Raw genomic sequence first — 21,130 nt, forward strand, 5'->3', positions numbered from 1 at the left:
AGGAAAGATTTGGCCTAAACATCTAGACCTAGTTTGGGTGTGTTCTGGGGTCCTCCCACTGGAGATGGCTGGGGGTAGAGGGGAGACCAGACCCGAGCTGCTTTCCCTGCAGGCTTTCTTTTAGTCCAGGAATGAAGATGATGCAAAAGCTTCCCTACAGGCCAAGATTGGGAAAAAAAAAAAAAAAAAAAATCTCTATCTTGGCTCACTGACTATATTTTCCAAACCAAAATTGGGATATGTGGTCTCAAAATGACTTTTTTCCAAACCACTTCCAAGTCTGAGAAATGCACATTTAGCCACTGAAATATTAACATTTCTGTGCTGTCACCATGGGTAAGAAGCAGGGAGAGACAGCATGTGGGATCGTGTCTATCCTCATCCTTCTGAGGGCTTGATCTCACAGCAGCCTGGGCAGCTGGGCTGAGCCCAGGTTCAAGACACTGGGGCTCGTCTTTAGGACCTTGCAAGGACCAGCTCTTGGTCTACAGCTCTGTAGGGTGGGCTCCCATGGGACAGCTTCCTGGACCAGGCCCTTAGGGAAGAAAGAACAGAGTCACACACACCCCTTAGGTGCTGGGAAGGACAGGACAGTCACACATGGATTCGGTAGAACCCAAGTCAGTTCTGGAATTCTGAGTTCATTGGTAGTGGGCATGCTGTGGCTGGCTAACCCAAAACTCATCCCTCTCCAACTTCAGAGAATATTCTATTATTTTCTTGTTTTGTTCTTCCTACTGATGCATCATCACAGGAGAGTCCTGTTGGACATGCAGCTTTGGCTCCCTATGGACTTGCAAATGTGGGTGGCTCTGGGAGTCAGAGTGACTAGGTTCTTGAGTGTGAAGCTCGTGTCACAGAAGAGCTACATGCTGCTGAATTCATAAGACTCTGGGCGTTGGGGGACTCAGTGTGAGGGTGGCACGCTCTTCCAATGCTGGGCAGATCGGGGCAGAATGGCTGGCACAGAAGGAGGGTGCAGGCTGTGGGTGGGCCTGGGTTCCACCCCTGCCCTCCCTCTCTCCCTGCTCAGCCCATGAACGCCACCTCTGCCTTTGGCCCCAACCTGCGCTACATCGTCAAGTGGCGGCGGAGAGAAACTCGAGAGACGTGGAACAACGCCACAGTGTGGGGCTCCCGCTACGTGGTGGGCCAGACCCCTGTCTACGTGCCCTATGAGATCCGAGTCCAGGCCGAAAATGACTTTGGGAAGGGCCCTGAGCCAGACACTGTCATCGGTTACTCCGGGGAAGACTGTGAGTACCCTCCCCTGCCCCAGCAAGGACCCACACAGCTGGGCTGCACAAAGCCAGCCTCACAGACCAGGGACCTCAGGGTGGGTCACAGGACTTCCAAGAACATCTTGGGAGGACAGTCGATTTCCAGGAAAGAGAAATTCCCTAGAGTGACCTGGGACAAACAGGCCCCTGATGTCAGGAGCAGAAATGTCATCACCTGAACTCTAGTTGGAATTACTGAACATCGTCACCTGCTCCAATATTCCCATTTTATGGATGTGAAAACTCAGGCCCTAGGAGGGAAAACTCTTGCCAGTACTACACAATGGCAAATGTCAGGCTTGAAAATAGAAGCCGGGCCTTCTAAGCTACCTTCCTGCCAAGCCTTGCTGGGGCCAAGACTTCAAGATTCTCCCTCCCAAAGAGCCATAATTAGATTCCTCCACAGGAAACAGGGCCACAGGCCAGATTCTTGCCTGGCTCCCCAGGGGAGACCTCGAGAAATAGAAAAGGCCTCCAGAGCCCCAGACTGGAATGATCCAGATCAGCTACCAGCTGGCATCCCAGTGTTGCTCTTAACCTTTGGAATTGGGCATGCAAAGTAAAGTTTTTGGGAAGCTAGCCTTTGTACATGATTCTGGGCATATATGTGGAAGTATGCACCTGGCTTTGAAGATGGCAGTGGTCTCCCTCTCCCAAGCACATCAGTGGAGTAGGCTGCTGAGCAGCCCCTCCTGGTCAAGGTGATCCAAGGAAAGATCATGTAGATGGATACGGTGACCAGAAGGAAGGGAGGAGGAACATCCCCATTGGGGGAATTGCAAGGGCCAGTGCTAGGGATTAAGAGTAGGGTCTGTGTTGAGCATGACAGTCAGGTGGGAAGAAGTGGGCCCCAGGCATCACGTTTCTGGAGGTGATTATGGATTGGACCCAGTCTGTAATAAGTGGGTAGTACCAGCCGACTCTGTCCATCCTGCTCCTTGTCTCGTGGTGCAGGCACTTCCAGACAGGGGACTGGCAGGCACTACTGGCTGGTGAGTACAGAATGGGCAGTGTCTAGTGGACTTTGTGAACCTGCCCCCAGCTTCCATGGCACCTGCCCACCCCCTCAGCCTGTGCTCTGTTGGGCAGAGTGCAGAAAAAGGAGGTACAAATCAGCTCCAGCAGAGGGAAGGGGTCTGTCTCTCCACGTAGTCAGGATCAGAATCCCCTCCTGAAGGAGGTTGGGACATCTTCAGTATGTGGCTGATGTTTCCTGCAGGGTGCTGGTGGAAAATGAGTGTCATTCAAAGGGGGCTACCTCTAATGTGAGGACAGGGTTTGAGGGAAACTAGCAAGGTATCAGAAACGACCCAGAGAGGTAGCGACAGCAGGACCCTGCTATGACATTCTGAGCCTCAAAGGGCCAGGGGACCCTCCCTCTCCTCCTGCCCTGGGGTCTCCTGTTGACCTTTCCTATTGAGCAAACCCATCTGGTAGCCTGTGAATAGCAGGACCCACTGACACAGTCCAAAGAAGGGCAGCCTGCTGGGACACAGAGCAGGTGGAGAAAGGTAGTGCATGGGATGCAGGGGCAAACGGAGGCTACCCAGCATGGGAGGATAGCAAATAATTGCCCTCCAAACATGTAGGCAGATCCGTCCCACCCGATGGCCGCCCTTTTGCGCTGGCTTTCCCCCACTCCCCCAAGCGCAATCTTGTGGAACAGTCATAGCCCTTGCCTGCATGGAGTACCCAGTGTCCAGAGGAGGTGGAGGCCCCAGCAGAGAATAAGTCCGAGAGGACCCTAGAGTCCAGGGGCCAGCCCCGCTCGCATAACCAGTTCTCTATCCCAAAACATTGCAGATCCCAGGGCTGCACCCACTGACGTTAAAATCCGAGTCCTGAACAGCACAGCCATCAGTCTCCAGTGGAACCGCGTTTACCCTGACACAGTCCAGGGCCAGCTCAGAGAGTACCGAGTGAGGACACCAGCTCTCAGCCCCTCCTAACTACCCAGCTTGCTAACCAGGGCAAGGGCGTAGCAGATGCAGGCCATGAGATACCTGGAAGGGGTCCTAGGGGTAGTTGTTGGATCCAGAGTTAATTCAAGAAGATGGTGTTGGCTGTTCAAAAATACACCTGGAAAAAATTTTATATATATATACATATACCCAGGTGTGTCCTGCAACAGATATGCTGAGATTCTGCTCAGCAGAAGATCACATGAAGGGTGGTGGGTTTGGGTTGATGCTGCATATCGCTCATCATGCTCATAATACATGTGTGAGCAGACACACATGTATCTTAGGAGCAGTGTTGAGGCAGCACTGAGCTACACCCCTCTCCTAATGGCCCCTGCTGGGCTGCTTGCCTCACCCAGTCTGGTTTCATGAAGCCCTCACTAACAAGGCAGAGCCACCAAGACATTGTAAGCACTTTCCCTGTTGTCGCAGCCAACTCCGGATTCTCCAGCACGTGGATTATCAGGGCCCTTGGCTTCTCCTGATCTCCCTGCCTATGGGCAGTTTCTGCTCACGTGTCTCTCCTCTTTGCAAAGGTGGGCTGAGGCGGGGAAAAGAAGAAGAAAAACAGGTTATGCCAGGCTCTCCCTTACACATAGCTTTATTTAAAAGTTGCCTGGGAAGTGACAGAGGCTGTAGGCATGGGATGCTGCAGGTTCTGTGACTCACAGGTCATTGAGAGTTGGCTGATGGACAACTGGGGACAGAATGGAAGGGATCGGTCTCTTTTTAGGACATCAATTCGGTAGGACACTAATAAGGAAGACAAGAGAATGTGTACACTTAATGAGCTCTTCCCCAGCACTCGACTCACACCCTTAACCTACTTGCCTGGAGATCATTCCAGCTAAAGCTCCCCTTGGGTCCCCTTCTCAAGTGTGGATCTCCTCCTCTTCCTTTGCCATCGGAGGCCCAGGTAATGGTGACACGGTAGCCCGACTTGGGCCTTCGTACCTAGTGCTAACCGTACCTTATGTCCCAGACCTCTTGACTCTATCCATAACACTACCACCTTCTCAAGGCCATCCCATCCAGGATCTTGCCACCAGGCAGCCTGGTGTCCACTGACTTGGACTTGTGTCTATCGCATTCTAAAGGTCTTCAAACAATATTAAAAGAAACCGCTTGACTTCAAAGGATTAAATCAACTCTCATATTCAGACTTGTGGGGGTAACCTGTTACTTTTCAACTCCTGCTTCCTGCCAACCTAAACCATACTAATCCAACTCAAGGGGATGTGGCCTTTGAGCACAGAAGAGAGCTCTCCATGCCTGCACCCTGGGCTTATCCTTTGTGGTTCCAGCATGAACTCCATGAGCATCTTGTTCCCGGGCCTGGAATTAAGTGCCATGATGGAAATAAGCACCAGCTCCATCAGTAACTTTGGCCAACTTGCCTACTTCCGAGAGAGGCAGTGTGGCTCAGAAAATGATTGAACCCCAAGCCCCCATGTCCTGTTTGACATCAGTTCACACTCACTAGGGACTAATGAATGGGGCCTCTAAGGCCACTGCCCCAGCCCAGGCGGGGCTACCCAGGGCATTCGGGATGCGGAGCCTGTGGCAAGCAGAGGGCAAACTGTCACTACCGCTGGCACTAACTACTAACCCGGCTCCACCTGACCACCCCCTCACCGGCCTGCCTCTGTCCTGAAGGCCTACTACTGGAGGGAGAGCAGCTTGCTGAAGAACCTGTGGGTGTCTCAGAAGAGACAGCAAGCCAGCTTCCCTGGTGACCGCCCCCGCGGCGTGGTGTCCCGCCTCTTCCCCTACAGTAACTACAAGCTGGAGATGGTCGTGGTCAATGGGAGAGGCGATGGGCCTCGCAGTGAAACCAAGGAGTTCACCACCCCGGAAGGAGGTAGGTCTGCCCTGAGACTCTGCAGGGTGGGGCAGGACAAGGGCAGCACGTCCAGGTGGGCCTCGAGCAGCCCCAGCATACATTGGCCAGACAGCACAAGGTGACCTCTGCTGCGACCCCCAAGGCACCTACGTCCTGCAAGCTGAGCCGCTCCTGCCATCCCCCGAGTGCTGCATGACCGGCTGGCCTGCCCTGACAGGACTGTGTATCTCAGGAGAAGACCTCTATTGCCTGCTGACAGAATTCCAGAAGGGCTAGCGGACTGACCTTCCCCCCTACAAGGGTGCTGCGGGAGCCCTGGCTACCCCCTGACTCCGGAGGTCGAAGCACAGTCTCCCTGACCACCAGAAGCACCCGGCTTATTCCCCAGCACTCAGGACCTTCAGAGTTCACTCAGCACTGTGATCCAGAAGCTTCTGTCTGGACAGGTGGCCCTGCAGGGGGGGCCCTGCCTGCTGCTGGTTCCAGGTCCCCCTGGTCCTGGGAGGCAGATTCCTGCAAAGCTCACTACGTCCTGTTTATCAGCTCTCGTTTATCAGCTCGACATTTGCCGATTTCTCTTCTCTTTCTCCTCCCTCCTTCCTTAATGGCTTCCCCCATATTCTTCTTCTCTTCCTCCTTCTCTGTTCTTCCCTCTTGCTTTCTTTATTCCTCTCTTTCCTGCCTACCCCCCCCCCCCATTTTGCTTTCCATCTCCAGCCTCTCCCCATCGCCCCCGCTCCTGGTGCCCTGTCCCTGAGTCCCATCCTGGGTTTCTTTCTCCTCGCCCCTGAACCCACATTCTCAGCTCGGGGACTGAGAATCCTCGTCTGAGGACTGGGGACTGCGGCCTCTGCACACACAGCTGTGGTTGGGTCCCTGAACAGCTCGAAGGCATCTTTGCAAGGGAACAGCCTAACGTGTGCCCAATCCACCGTCTTTGCTAAAGGAAAACCTGACTTCTTCCCCATTTTAAACAGAGTCTGAGCCGTGTGTGTCGTAAACGGGAGGGATACAGCGTCCTGGCTGGGGCTGAGGGCTGTGCCCCCTCACCCCCATGGTCCTCCTGGGTTCTGACGTGGCAGCCAACCAGCGTGGGGGTTGCCCAGAGGTCCATGCCTTCATACTTGTGCTTTGTTTTTTTTGTGTTTCCTCATCCTGCCTCTACCCACCCCTTCTCTTCCCCTGCCCTCTCCTCCTTCCCCAAGTACCCAGTGCCCCCAGACGTTTCCGAGTCCGGCAGCCCAACCTGGAGACAATCAACCTGGAATGGGATCATCCGGAACACCCCAATGGGATCCTGATCGGATACACTCTCAAATATGTGGCTTGTACGTTCCATCCTTCTTTCTCTTCATCTGGGATTCAGAAACCCCATTCTCACCATTTCACTAAGGAATCGAAGTAGAAAGCCTATGGGTGCAGAGAACAGTGCAAAGGGATGGAAGCGCCAAGGAGAAAGTTCCCCGGGGTGTTAGGTGAGGCAGGTGAGAGCCAGCCCTCTGCTCGCCTGACACAGCTCCTTTTGCAGGAATCTTCTAGTTGGCCAGGGAGAAAAAGGGAACTTCTGATCTAATGAGGAACTCAACCTCGGCCCCTCAGGGATCTTAGTTAGAGTCTCCAACACCTACAAGTTGTGCACTTCATCCGATGGGGAGATTGCATACAAGAGAATCCACACAATACTCGGGGACAGTAAACAAAGTGTCACGTATGGTAAGGCAGCTGTATCTTGAGTGACTCAGTCAGGAACGTGGGCAGGGAAGACCTCACCAAAAGAGCTTAGTGTCACCGCTGGAGGACAGGAGGGTCATTATATTTGAAAAACCTCTAAAGTAGGTGATGTCGTACCTCATTGGGAAGCTCAAAGGGCCAGCTGTTGTGTTGTTGACGATTTTAATAGCCGACTGTGTGCCTGTACGCTGCTCTGAATCCACCTCTGGACCTGACCATTCCCCTTTGAGCTATACTGAATAGGCCTTTTACAAAGGAGGCATTAATGATCAAAAGCTCTAGTGGTTCTGCCCTAGTTCTGTTTGAAAGGAAGAAAGGAACTCAAAAGTTTTGTCCTCGTTAAAAAGGCCTGGGGATTATAAACTAAATCTTTCAGAATCAGCCACATAACTTTATAGTGAGCTGGAGATAATGAGATCAGTGAAAAAGTCTTAACCCCTGGTTTGTCATTGAAGAGCCAGAAAGTTCTTGCCCAGCAGTCTGCCCTTGAACCCAAATCTCCCATCCCCAGGGTCGGGGATCAGGCCCCACTTGTTCCCCTTGCCACAGAGTCAGGAAGGCTTTCTCCTTCCAGCTGCAGATTATATAACCCACCACGGCCAATGTTACTGAAGTTGAATTCACTTACCTCTCTCTCCCCAGTTAATGGAACCAAATTAGGAAAGCAGATAGTGGAAAACTTCTCTCCCAATCAGACCAAGTTCACGATGCAAAGAGCAGACCCCGTGTCGCGCTACCGCTTTACCCTCAGTGCCAGGACGCAGGTGGGCTCTGGGGAAGCAGTCACAGAGGAGTCACCAGCACCCCCAAATGAAGGTAAGTGCATTGCAGCAGTTTTGGGGGTGAAAGATCCCGGCTAATCCAGATGCCTAGAGAAACACCCTGGCCTGGCCTTCTGGCTGGCCGGCCTTCTGGGATGGAGAGAAGACAAGGCTGCAGGTCCTCCAGCCCCCAATAGAATACAAGAGAACCCATCTCCTATGCTGAGAGGTAGATGCTGGTGATGTATCCGGAAAACTCAGATCTTCTTCGATGGCTGCAGTCAGACCTGATCCCCACTTTGTCTTGACTTGCTCTGGCTCCTAACATCTATCATCTGTCCTCCTGGGGCGGGGACGGGGGTGGTGATTGTGTAGGTATAAGGAAGCAAGCCTGAGTCCACAGTGGACGTGACATGAGGGAAAGCACATGGAAAGTAAACCTGCTGATGAACTTCAGAGAACTGTGGAAGTGTTCGCCTATCGAGAGCGGCAGCACCGTTACTAAGGTTGCCTGGGGAGGGCTCTGGGACACCCCTTCTCCCAAAGGCACGTGGGCCAAGGAGGGAGGGAGGCCTTGATTGAGGCTATTTGCCAGGATAATGAGCTGAACAGGAGGTGTAGTCTGAGCTGGGTGGGGTGTCAGGCCATGGGGAGGGGGTGTTGGGAAACAGCCACTGGCCAAGCCAGCTTCCCCAGAGCGAATGCGCTCAGCTCTTGGCTCCTGGCATCTTCCGCCCGCGGAGCATCCCCCAGAATGCACCTGCCTGTGAAGGCCACTAGAGGGGACTCCAGGCTCACTTGTACCCAGGCTGGTGCTCAGAACCTGCAGCGAAGGCGGGAGGTCAGGTTTACAGAAGCCCGGATATTGGCAGCCCCCCTCCAGAAGGAGGGGACTCCCTGCCTCTCCAGAGGTACAGTGGTGTATTCCACAGCCATTTCCTGAGTACCCCCAACATGAGGTGCCAGACCCTGTGCCAAAAGCAAGGAACACAGTCTAGAAGGGGAGACATCCACAGGAATATCTAATTGCTGTTCAACATGAGGAACGTTACATTGAGCAGAGGCTGTGCAGAGGAGGGCTCGGTTCTACAAAGGAAGAGACAGTGTGGACAGGGATTTTTACAGGAGATGACAGGGTACTCTGTGCAGTGCTTGCCCAAGAAGGCTGAGGGGCGACGCCCTGCCCCTGGCCCAGATTGGCCCTCCCGAACACCGCCTCCCCACCCCAGGAGAGCCTCGGTGCTCCTTCACTGGGGCTGCCAGGCCTGCTGCCAGGGCTCCCAGGTCAGCCTCATAGCAGCCCTGCCTCCCTCCCCAATCCGCAACCCCCCCTTATCCGGCCAGCACACCAGTGCTGGGACAAGCTGGAGAGGAGATAGGCAGAAGCTGGAGAAAGGCCGACTGGGTCATTCTCTGGTCTTGTAAGCCAGGCCTGAGCCACGCAATAAGCTCTCCTCCTAGTTTGCTCATCAACCCCCGGCACTTGGGCAATTTATTATGGCGGGGGGAGGGGGGGACTTTGTGGCTAATAATATGCCTCTTACCAAAAGCCTGGCCAGACAGGGGATAGTGCACTTTCCTGATGACTCAATTCTATACGGAGAGACATAAAGAGAGCCCCTTGTCCCTCCCCATCTCCGGCCCAATACAGAATATCAGATCAACAAAGCCCCATTGTCCAGCCTTAGTGACCACCCTGGGATACGTTCTGGGGCCCCAGAGGACAAGAACACAAAGGGAGACTTTCTTCTCAACTTAGGGTTGCAGTAAATTCAGGAATTTCTTTTAGGGCTCCCAATCCACAGTTGGGTTTCTTATTTCATAAAGTACAGCTGGTGGGAAAGAACTGGGGCAGCAGACCCTCGGGACAGGGGCCTCAGGGCTGCAGTCTGTGGCAGTTCCTGGGCCTTCCAGGGCTGAGATGGTATGGGAGAGGATTCATGAAATATGCTCACCCCTCCTCCATCCACTGCAACACTCTACCATCTCCCCACAAAGATACAGGAGCCATCCTTTTGACTGGGGTAGATGTCCTCCTATGCCACCTACACCTTATGCCCTCAATTCTTGGCATCGTGGGTGGTTACCCAGCCTTCTTCATAAAGATCAGCCCCGGCCAAGGAAAGGACACACCCTTGGGGAAAGACCTGGAAACAGAGCACTCTAGGTAGACTGTCCCTACTAGCACCCCTTAGATGATAGTCCTTGAGTGGAAGTAGAATCAGAAAGGTCTCCAAGATCCTGGTGGACAGTTTTCTGTAGGAACATACCAGACCCCCATGGAGTTGAACATGGACACCAGTTGGCATCCTCAGGGCAGTAGCCAGCACCTGGCCACACTGTCTGGGTCAGGTTTGAGCCAGACGGTCCTCTACTTGCTTGTCCTGTGGTTTCACCTGTGCTCTCTTTTGTCTTCCCTCTCTCATCCTTTCTCCCTCTCTCTGGCCATCTTGGGCGCTGTGTTCTGAAGCTACTCCAACAGCAGGTACCGTACCAGCAGCAGAGGTAATGGACATGGCATGGGACAATGCAGGTGGAGCCCAGCCCAGCCAGGGTGGAGAAGGAGGGAGAGGCTCGGGACAAAAGCATGCTCCAGACTCACTCTTTCAGGGGTTGGGAAGCCGGACTGTCAAGAAGGATGTGTGTGTGTGGAGGATGGGATCAGAGGAGGTCAAACCCCTCCCCTCTTCCCTTCCCTTACTCTTGGCCCCCTAGGATGGCTTAGGAGTGGCCACCCCACATGCACAGGGGCTCCAGACCTAGTCTCTGCACCTGCAGCTTTCTTAGAAGCTGAGTGATTACTTCCCCTGACTGACCTGGGCCCTTGCCTGGTTTTGACGTCTCAGAGCACAGAGAGAGGGTCCGTAGCCCTTGGGTGGCCAGCTGTGCCCCTTAAAGGAATGCTCTACCATGAATGCAGGCAGCTGGCTCCTGGCTTCTGGTCAGGCTGCCATCTCCTGGAAGGGTGACCAACGGGTGAGCACGCTGTGCATGCTGACCATGCATGCTGCATGGGGCCCTGGCGCCAGCTCTGCCATCTACCGTGGGTTCTGGTCAGTGACAATGAGTGAGCTTGTCCTTGGATAGGGCCAGGGGCTCCAGGACTTGGACTCTTAGTGGGCACCGTGGGCTGATTGTTCCCTCGCTCCTTAGAAACCCGGCTTCTAAAAAAAACAAAAAAAAAATAAAAAAAAAAAAAAAGAAACCCGGCTTCTCAGAATCTTCAGCATTAAGAACAGCCTCCACTCTCAGGGTCTGGGAATGGATAGCAGACACGAGGAGTGGGCAAGCAGGCCCGGCTTAGGCAATGACCTGCTGACCACAGTCCTCCTCTCAAGCCCTCATGTTGTGGGTTCAAAGGCACCAAAGGGCGTGTCGCCATAGAAGGCCTATCCTCAAGCTGGAGATGCTTAGGCAGGGGATCCCGGGGTTCCTCCCCCTGTCTTCCTCTGAAGCTGACAACAAGGCTCACCCTGGCAGAGGTGGGGGGCAGGGGATCACTAGAGCCTCCTGAAGCTCTAGGCAGTGGAGAGGACTGAGAAGCAGGTGAGAAAGCCGAGGGTTAGCTTATGATCTGGGTTCCTCCCTCCCCCTTTTTAGGTTGATTCTATTTCCGTTGCACACCCTGCTTCCTTCAGTTTGTTTGTTTTGCCAGATCTGTGGGTGGTGCGCAGCTATCATCCTTCCCTCCCCCCCAACCCCTTCCCCCTCCACATCATCACCCAGGCTGGTGGGTCCCAGTGCGTCCCCACAGGGCCTAAACACCTCCACTGGGATATGAGGTAGAATAGAGAGGTGTCCTGGGCCTAGGGACCATGGAGAAAGCCATCCTTGTACCCTGGGGGCTGCCCTAACTTTCTGACTCAACTTTGCACAAAAGTCTCTTCTGGAACTATTCTAGCAGGTGCTCAGGGTAGCCTAAGCAGACTTAGTGAACATAGAAGGGGAGACACAAGACCTCAAGTGAATCAGCTTGATGTTCATTGGTCAGGCAGGTCCCAGCCCGCCTCCCCCTTTCTGGGGCCCAAGGCAGCTCCACCTGGCAGCAGGGAGCCTGCCCTGCTCAGGGAGCATCCGTGCCAGGCCTGGCTGCCCCTCTCATGAGTGACCATTCCAAACTCCCCACTGTCTGCTCCCCATTTAGAGAACATCCAAGCCCATCACGTATGCACAATGAGTGCAGGTCTCTGAGCCTCAATCAAATGTGCCTCCTAGGCTTCAGCTTCCCTATGACACGGCAGTAGAGGCCATGACACTGCACATCTTTGGAAATGAGATGTGCTGGTGGCATTTGCTGTTCTCAGCTGTCAATGCCCAAGAACCTCCTTTGCAATTTGCAGGGGCCAAGCTGTGGAACCCAGGTTCGACATTTTTTATATCGGTCTGTTGTCCAGCCCAGGGCTCCCTTCCCTGTCGTCTTCCCTGAACCTGGATGTCCCCCTCCCCCTGCCACACTGATCTGTTCCTATCTTACCCAGTGAAAATAATCCCTCTCATGCTCCCGTGTCTGTAGCCTCTCAGGGTTGCTGCCCATCTGTCCTGGACATCTGTGGTTTGGCCAGGGTAGTCCGTGTGCCAGGTGGACATTTTTGGATGGACCTTCCACCTTGGAGTGTCTGGGGAATGTCCTCCACTGTAACTCAGATCTGCACATGTTTGGTGGGCAGCTCCATGGCAGGTTCTGAAAGTGGAGGGGTCAGAAAGAGTCCCCTCTCAGTTTTCTCCAAAAAATGTGGTGTTCCCCAAAACTCTGGTGGAAAACCCTCAGCCGTGGCATTCGGTGTCTTCCAATGTGCATGAGGTCACCCATTAGGCTGACGTGGCCCTGGGGGAGGGGTGCCGTATTTCCAGTTCTAGGCCCACCCTGGACACCCACACACACACACCTCATCCTCCATTGCCAGGCTGGTGGTCTCCACCCATCATTGACAAGGGTGGTGGTTCTCCAGCCCATAATTCCTGCTTTCACTGGAGATGACATCCTGGCTCAACAACATGCCTGGCCAGCCTATGGGCCACTCCATCTCCAAGCCCCTTATCCCGTTCTGTTCTCTCTCTCTCCACCCCAGGGGATGGAGTCCTCTGAATCCCCTTGGACCTGAGCCCTGGACCGTTTCCGTGTGAAAACTTGCCTTCCCCACTCACCTCTATAAGCCTCCAACTCAGCCCGAGGTTTTCCTTCTTGCCTCTGCTCTCCTGGTCTCCCTGTCCATCTGGCCCTGTCCAACCATGGGACAATAGACGCAGCTAATAAGTGGGTCAAAGAGAACACTGATTTGCCAGCTGGGACCTCAGCCAGCCGAGGCTGCCTCCTCCATGGTGACTCCAATGAGGAGTCCTCGGGGAGGACATTTGGGAAGCCACTCCTTGCCTCTTGTTCCCCTCTAACTGATACCCTGAGACTGTTACCACTGAGCTGAAAGAAAGGCAATTAGGTGGCTGTCATCAGAAGGGCTTCCTTCTTGTCGCGCTTGGCAGAGGGACCTTTGCAGGGGAGGGACTAGACCTTGAAGCATCCTCAGAGTCATTTCCCATTCTTATTTCTGAACAGCAGGACCAGGGGAAAAATCTCGCCCCAACCTAGCCTCTCTTAGCATCTGTTTCTAGGGCTAATTACTGGAGCGCCCAGGGAAGCAGGTGCAAGCCTAACTGTGGGCCTGTGGGAGTGTAGCGTGTGTTTCTGCTTTATGAGAACCAAGGGGCATGTGAGAGTATGTATAGCTTTTGGGGGGAAATGACACTGATTCTGGGGGCCCAGGAAACGTACAACACTGCTCAGGTCTGCGCTACGCAGAGTGGGATGGTCTTAACTCAAAAGGAATTTCTCCCCAAAGCTTTTTGATGATGCCTTTTAAATAGTTCTAGAAAAGGAGGGCTCTGTGAACATTGTACTTGCCAGAAATTATTAGAAAATACGTACCGATACAGGGAACCAAGTCAGAGCAGATCCTGCCCAGGTGGGCAAGATAGTCTCTCCAGATTCCTCCCCGCGGCGCAGAGTGGCCGGAAAAGCCCATGTGTGTCCGTGGCCACAGGAGCTGCAAGGAGCCGGGCCTGGGAGAGAGCCGACCTTTAGCTTGTGGGGCTCTCGGGCTTCTCCGTGCTTTTGTCTGTCTGTCCATCTGTCTGTCTTGGTGAGTGGGATAGGTGAATTCTCTCATGCTGAGCCATAGAGCACTGAGCTCTCCAGGCCTGGAGCCACCTTGAACTAATAGATCTTTGAACAGTGACTTTGACAGGGAAGGGCTATCCCCTCCTCACACCTTCCTGACCTCGGAGTTGACTGGAGTCCAGGGAATCTAGCAGTCTGCTTTGACCCTGCCCAGGAATCTTTGGAATGCATGGGACATAGTTGGCCACCCAGTGTGACTTCTGATCTTACACATAGGGGAGTGGCTGGGATCCCAGAACAGCCCTTCTTTCTCTGTGGGGACTTGTACCATCAGAGACCTAGGGGAATGAAAGGGCTTTTGTTGGTCAGGCTCTTGTTGAAAAGGTCTGGGGTCTCTTCATTCTCCCCTGAGAAAAGCTCTCAGGCAGGTGTCTCTCTGGTTCCCTCCCTGTCCTGGCTCCCCTTCTGGGCAGTGGGGATATTATCTTCCTAAACTTCTGGAGCTCTGAGATAGGGCTGGGATGTGGCTATTCCTCAGGGGTTACAAGTATCTTCTTATGTCTTAACGCCCTGCCTTGTGCCCCATAAGTGGACTGTGATCAGATTACAAGAGATGGCAAGGGGGAGAGTTGGCCCTGCCTCTCTCTGATTTGCCCCCACCATTCTCATACTCTCGGCTTTCGTAATATTGGAACTAGAGAGTTGTAGGGCAGTCCTCAGCTTCCACGACCCCTCTGCAGAAGGAAAGAGGGCCTACGGAAATGATGTCATATTGTCATATTGGTAGACAGCCCCCCCACCCCCCTGCCCAGGGCTGACTGATGTCAAGCATAGCTTTGGACGGGCGATAAGATTGTGAAAGTAGGCACAGATTTGAACCAGTCCCCCTGAAAATATATGTAAAAAAGAAGCCCACAAATGTATCTCACTTGCATCCTGGGATTTCTCCATCTACTGAGCACAGACTATACGGTGACCCCAATAGCACCCATCCCACATCCTAATGTAAAAGGAAAGGACTTGTGGCACCTGGAGCCCGAATGTCCTTGGAAGAGAGGAGTCACTACAAGTTACTGCAAGGTGGAGCAGGATCATTGCAGGAAGGACCGTCACTGGGCAGAAAAGAAGGGAGGAGAGGCAGGGCTATGGACAAGAGCCAGAGCCTGGGGACAGGCGGGCAGTGAGACCACGCTGGGAGGCTGACCCGCAGAGTGGGGATTGTTCTCTCTCTGTCGTTGGGTTTGGGGGTGTTAGAACTCAAGCAGCCGTGAGAAGGGGCACCTTTGGAGTGAATGGCTGGAATGGGAGTCTTCCCAGTGCTCCTACGGGACACAGCCAGCCACCTGCCCCCCTCCAAGGCCGGAGCTCCAGGGCTGGACCCAAGTGCTGCTAACAGGCCTGTGTCTGGGTGGCGCTGGCCAGGGACCCCATGCCATCTCTGGGGCCTGAGCGATTCGGTGTGGGTCCTTTGCTATCCTCATCCTCACTCTCAGCCGGGTGCATGCTGGGTGCTTCGAGCCACACAGACCATGAGAAGAAAATGAAACGCACGCGGGGCTTCATTCTCTTCCTGGCCCATGGCTGTGTTCTCTCACTGTGATCCGTCCGACCTGGTCCGTCACGCTGGGGGAGGCTTCTGGTTCCTGAGCTCCATCTCCTCCCGGGGGCTGCCTGCCTTGCACGCGGGGCCACGAGTCCAGGCTGGGGACCCCCAGACCAACCAGACGCAGCTGTTTTACATTTCCCTCTCAGCTCCTCCCACGTTGCCCCCGACCACGGTGAGTGTGACGGGCGTTGTGAGCAGTACAGACGCTACTGCCACCGCTGCCACCACCGAAGCCACAACAGTCCCCACCATCCCAAGTGTCGCACCTACCACCATGGCCACCACCACCGTCGCCACAACTACAACCACTGCCGCCACCACCATGGAGAGGCCTCCCACCACCACCTCCGAGACTAAGATGCCCGAATCCGGTACTACCCACTGTCCCTGCGCCCCATCCCTCTGCCAGAGGCCCCCCCGCGTAGGAGGGCGGGTCTGGGATGCCGTCGGCCAACACCTCCCTTTGTTTTCTACCTGGAGAGCACATGGGGATTCTCAGTCTGGTACCCTGGGGCACAGAGCACCACCCCCCCTCGCCCCCGCCCGGTGCAGGCCTTGGGTGGCTCTCCACTCTTCACGCCCCCATTCTGGCCTCAGATCCTTGTTACTGGAGTGTCACCCTCCCCAGGCACCACCTCTGCGTTCTGAATGGGAGACTTGCCTCTACCTCCATGCTGAGCAGCAGCTCAGGGCTGAGTACCCTGGAAGGGAAAGAGTGTGAGCAAGGACCAGGGCCTAACACTGGAAAGTCGGCCAGAAAGGGCTTCCGGCCCGGGCCGTGTCACACCCAGACCTGCAACATAGAGGGCCGAGCAGTGGGGAGTGGCCGGCCCTGCTGGGCAGCTCTGTTCCCAGAACCCTGCTCTTCCCTTGCCCTTCTCCCAACAAACCACATTTACGGCCTTTTTTTTTTTTTTTTTTTTTAAAAGAAGAACTTGTAGGAAAGGGCATTGCTAGGGAGCCCCGTAATGCCCGAGGGTGCTGTGTTGCTCTTTCCACTCACATTCCCACACTCCCAGATGCACACATGGAGGGACAATCACAACCTTTCTAGGGGCCCCTGGTAAGAAATGACTCCAGGGCTGGCCTGCTAAACCCAGAAAATGTGCTGTTCCTCCGTCATACAGCCAGGCACAGAAGCTCTGTATTTCTACCATGAGGAGAGCACTGCCCCTAGGAATCCAGCCGTATGTCTGAGAACCAAGCATCAAATACTCTTGAGGGCCTCTAGCTTGCAGAGCCCAAAGGCCATCTGTAAAGTCAGCATGATGCAGCTGGCAGGGCAGGCAGGAAGCACCCAGAACCTTCTTCTACCAGCAGCTATGGGATTGTAGGCTCCCCTGTGTCCTAGGCAAGTCCTTTTACCTTCTGGGTCCTCACTTCTGAGCACCTGAATGAGGATGGTGGCTTAATGCACGTGTGAGTATTGTCTTTAACTCCATTATGTGGACTTTTGTGAGCCATAAGGGGACAAGTGATACATAACTGACATTATGTTCTTCAGGCCTTGGAAACACCGATTTGCTTTAAAGGTACAATATCTAGAATTTAAACAATATGGACTTTAGGAAGATGTCGGTGGAGGAAAAAAACTGGCAGGCTCTTAGAAGCTGCCACCAATAGTCTGGTGATGGGTGTTCTTTGGGGCCACAGGGAGGCATCTTTGCCTTATAGCAGGGCTCAGTGTCCCCATGAATGCTGTGGGGTCACAGAGGAGATACACAAAGGATGAAGGGACTGGATCTTGCTCCCCAGCAGAGTTACTTGTCCTCTGGAAAGATTGTCCTTGCTGCCCCGTAGGACTAGCCCAGTGGACTCTCACATGTGACTCCTAACTGCCCAAGACTGTGCAGAAGACCTGCCTGTGCCCCTGAACTTATCCTTAAAACCAGGGACACCCTTCAAATATTCTCTTTTCCCTAATGAAGCAGAGTGGCTCTGCCATCCACTTTTTTTTTTTTTTTTAGTGATCTTTCATCTTTATCCTGTCTTATGTCTTGGGACCAAATGTTTCCTGAGTTTACTTTTTTCAGGGTGAAATGGGACTTTCTATTTGTCCTTAACTTGTCTCTTTCAGATTTCAAAGGATACCCTCTAATTCTCCCATTCCAGGACTCGGTCTGCCGATACGTACTTCCTCTCACACTTTCTGGTTTTATAGTAACTGATAGCTGTCCTTCCTGGTCTTACTCTTTGCACGTCTTCTTTAGCAGTCAGATCCAGGTCTCTCTGCACGGCCTGCCTTCCCCCACCTCCCGCCTCTAAGTTGTTTTTGCTTTTCCCCATCACTTCATCTTTTCTAGTGGTGCCCTAATCTCCACTACCTTTGAGACTGTCAGATTTGGGTCGATACTGTATTGGTGGCCAAACTGTTTAAACCCAAATTCTCTGGCTATTTCCAGGCCCCAGAGCTGAGGAGGAAGAAGCTCAAGTTCCCAAATCATGAGTTCTCCTAGTTCATTCCCACTAGCAAGAGCCATGAGATTCCAAGGAGCTGGGATTTGGGGTGGCTTAAAGCCACCAGTACAATGGAAACACCTGGCAGATAAGTAAAGCAGCCTGTCTTCTGCCCTCCCCACGGAGAATGCCCCATGGTGCCGTCATTGGAGTCTCTTTCTTGGCCCCTCACCTCACACGAATCATATTCACCTGGGGGCAACTGGGCAACTGAGAAGGTTGTCGTAGGGAAGGCGCTTCTTTGAAGTGACGACCAGGAGATCTTTTATCACTTCCCCAGCCCTGCAGACTCAGTCACATGTCAAATAGATAATGAATAAATGCATCACCAACGTGCTCTATTCATTTACTTTTGACAAGTGAGTTGGTGACAGTGCCCCCTTACATGCTAATAAAATATACAGGAGCCACACTTGTAAAGTCTTTGAAATACAAGGCTTCACGCTAGTACTCCACTATTAAATCTTTGCTGGGAAATGGGGTAATCAGACTGCTGGGACTCGTGAAAAATGATTATGTTTGAAGATTAGTGCCACTCGCCTGTCCACAGGCTATGGTTTCAGATGGTGCAGTGGCTTTGATAAAGTAGCTCCCCGCTCGTAGGCACTAGATAATTAATGTCTTCCGTATTGTGTGGAGATCAAGCCTCAGAGACAATTTAGTGTGCTGAGAAACCAAAAGAACTGGATTCTTCTGGTGTCTGAACCTCTGAGAACTGGGTGTCAAGAAGGAGTTGTCTTCTTGGGGTCCCAGCTAGCCCAGGAGATGGTGAGCTGGGACCTCTGGGGTTATAGACACCCCCCCCCCCCCCGCAGTCCCCTTGGACAATCTGAGGCCCTGTTCCACATAATCTGACATCTTGCTGACCAACATGGTCACAGGGAGTCTGGAGTCACCCATCTGGGTTACTGTTCTCTTCCAGTCTCAGGCTGGAAGGCTTTCCCACGTTTGGTCCTGTCCTTCCTACATATCATGACTCTCAAGGGGCTTCGAAAGATCCCATTCTCCTTTCTGTAGAGTGTGGTTGAAAGGAACAACCCCTGTCGGGCTATACGCTGGCCAATGGGGCTTTCTCCAGGTTCCTTCCGCCGCCCCATCCCAATCCATGACGATCTAAAAAGGGAAAGAGCCCAGGTTTGAGCCTCCAGTGGCATGGATCGAAACCCACTCTTTCATTCCTGCCCCTCCCTGTGTGGACACACAGACCATTTCTAGCTCTCCCTGACACACAGATCCTCCTGACCGCACCGCTCATACCTGGATGGCGACTTCCGGCCTGGCCACCAAGGCTGCAGCTTGGAGCTCTGTCGGGCCCTGTGCACAGCCTCTCCTGAGTCTTCCCTCCGAGCCGCGCACGTGTGTGTGTGTGTGTGTGCACGCATGTGTGTCTCCAGAGCTGCCTCCCTCCCAGAACTAACCCCTCTTCTAACCTACCCACCAGCCCCCGACAGGCAGTCCATATGGAACGTCACGGTGCTCCCCAACAGTAAATGGGCCAACATCACCTGGAGACACAATCTCGGGCCCGGAACTGCCTTTGTGGTTGAGTACATCGACAGTAAGCATTGCTGAGCGGGGCGGCGGCGGCAGCGGGTAGCGCGGATGCCATTAAGAGATCCTGTGAGCTCCCCCGGGCTCCGAGGGGCCTGGTATCCCAGCTGAGTGATGACTTAATGAAATCGATACGTGCCCAGGCGGCAGCGGGGCGGGAAGAGCAGCCGCAGGGGAAGGAAGAGGCTTCTGCAGCCATCAGTAGAGGTCTCAGGGCGCATGTGCCGGGGAGGACCTGGGTGAGGGGGCCCTTCGCCTATTTCCTGCCCAGGAGGAGGGTTCCGGATGGCGCCCCACGTGAGCCCAGGCTCACTTCTGCTTGGATTTCCTTAACTCAGAATCCATGTTTCTGGTGTCTCCACTAGACGGGCTAGGCCAGTTCAGACGTTTGGGTACAACGGCGTTGTGCTCACGAGGAATGCCAGCGGCCTAGCATCTGAGGCACAGACCAGGGTGACTTGTCTCAGAGAGCAGGTGGCTTGAGCTAGCTGTTCACTCTTTATTGGCTCTTGGGATCAAGGGTACATCATTATTACACTGTAGAGTGTAGTCAGGATATCCGCCTTCTTTGAGTGAAGGCCCCTGCCCCCAAAGACTCAGACCCACCATGTTTTTATCCTTGGCAATTAAACCAGCTCACCCAGCCAGAAGGTCCACCTGGGCTAGCTCCTCGAAGGCCCCTAGGGAAAGAGCACAGCCAGCTCTTAGTTGTCTGTGGCTGGAGGGGGTCACATCCATAGAATCGGCATCCTGAGGGTGGTCCCTGCCATTTCAGCTTCCTACACCCACCATTCGCCCTCCACTTCACATGCAAGTGCACTCGCTTCTCCTGATGTGTGACTTCTCCACGTGGTGAGAAATGAGAGGTGAGACCGGAGTGAGAGCCAAGAAGTAGAATCCTGCCTCACCTCTGTTTACCAAGAGGGATGCTAACTGGCTCTCTGACCCTCACCGGGAAGCTCCCCACCCCCAGGAAGTTTGTCACCTCCAGGATGACAACACTGGCTGACACGCTGCCAGTGTAAGGACGTAGGTCATGCTGTTTAGTGCTGAGCCGGTAGAGAGGAAGGAAGGAAAGCTTGAGGAGGAAGAAGAGGGCCCTTGGCGGAAGGGCTGCTGGGTAGGAGAGTCAGCATCGCGTGGAAGGGCTGGCGGAGCTGCCTGGTCACCTTGTGCCCTGTGCCATGGCCCAGTCCTTTGCCCCATGCTTCTGCCTTTGACAGGTGATCGGGAACCTAAGCACTGCCTCTCCAGCTCCTGGCGCCTGGCCCCAGGCTGACTGAGGTTTCTGTTCCCCAGGCAACCATACGAAAAAAACTGTCCCTGTTAAGAGCCAGGTCCAGCCCGTACAGCTGACAGACCTCTATCCCGGGATGACATACACGTTGCGCGTTTATTCCCGGGACAAGGAGGGCATCAGCAGTACCGTCATCACCTTTATGACCAGTACAGGTGAGAGGGGGTCCGGCTCAGCCACCCCTGCAAGCATGGGGCATTTCATTCCATCTTCGGCTTCCTGCTTGTCTCTTCTCCTTGGAAAGAAGACTCATCCCACCCATTCCCCACCTTGCATGGCGTGTCTCGGCTCTTAGTATGTATCAGTCCACAGCTCCCAGGAAGCCAAGAGGAGCCAGAGTGCATGCGCAGTGCAGGGGAAGCGCCCTTCCCACCCCGAGGCAAGTGTGTGGTGTCCAAAGGAACTAGGGCTGTAGGATGAGGATGGAGGAGGCCGCCTGGCCCCCCTGACTGTGCGTGGAGCCAAAGGGCTTGGGCCCTGTGCATGGGGCCGGGGGCTGGCAGATGCCGAGCAGCCTACCCCATATGCACA

The 21,130-nt window shown here is 54.0% G+C and overlaps 1 protein-coding gene and 1 long non-coding RNA gene across 21 annotated transcripts in view; one reads left to right on the plus strand and one right to left on the minus strand.

Annotated features, from left to right (window-relative positions):
* Positions 1-21,130, plus strand: part of NFASC (neurofascin) — a 176,882-nt gene that overhangs the window by 141,858 nt on the left and 13,894 nt on the right. For 8 of the 20 annotated variants that reach the window (XM_025421123.3, XM_049107006.1, XM_025421132.3 and 5 more), the window contains 9 exons: positions 1,034-1,256; positions 3,084-3,199; positions 4,898-5,102; positions 6,290-6,412; positions 7,458-7,631; positions 10,047-10,061; positions 15,441-15,665; positions 19,193-19,309; positions 20,602-20,754. In XM_025421123.3, coding sequence (XP_025276908.3) covers positions 1,034-1,256; positions 3,084-3,199; positions 4,898-5,102; positions 6,290-6,412; positions 7,458-7,631; positions 10,047-10,061; positions 15,441-15,665; positions 19,193-19,309; positions 20,602-20,754 — 1,351 coding nt within the window. The other 12 variants (XM_049107010.1, XM_049107007.1, XM_049107009.1 and 9 more) reach the window with 7 other exon arrangements.
* Positions 3,802-9,250, minus strand: LOC112643238 (uncharacterized). The gene is made up of 3 exons (XR_003125727.2): positions 9,121-9,250; positions 7,444-7,586; positions 3,802-3,994 (listed from the first exon to the last, which is right to left on the minus strand). It is a non-coding gene; the product is annotated as an uncharacterized LOC112643238 (long non-coding RNA).

Source organism: Canis lupus, chromosome 38 (genome assembly GCF_003254725.2).
Source record: "Canis lupus dingo isolate Sandy chromosome 38, ASM325472v2, whole genome shotgun sequence".
In the NCBI taxonomy this organism is placed as follows: domain Eukaryota; kingdom Metazoa; phylum Chordata; class Mammalia; order Carnivora; family Canidae; genus Canis; species Canis lupus.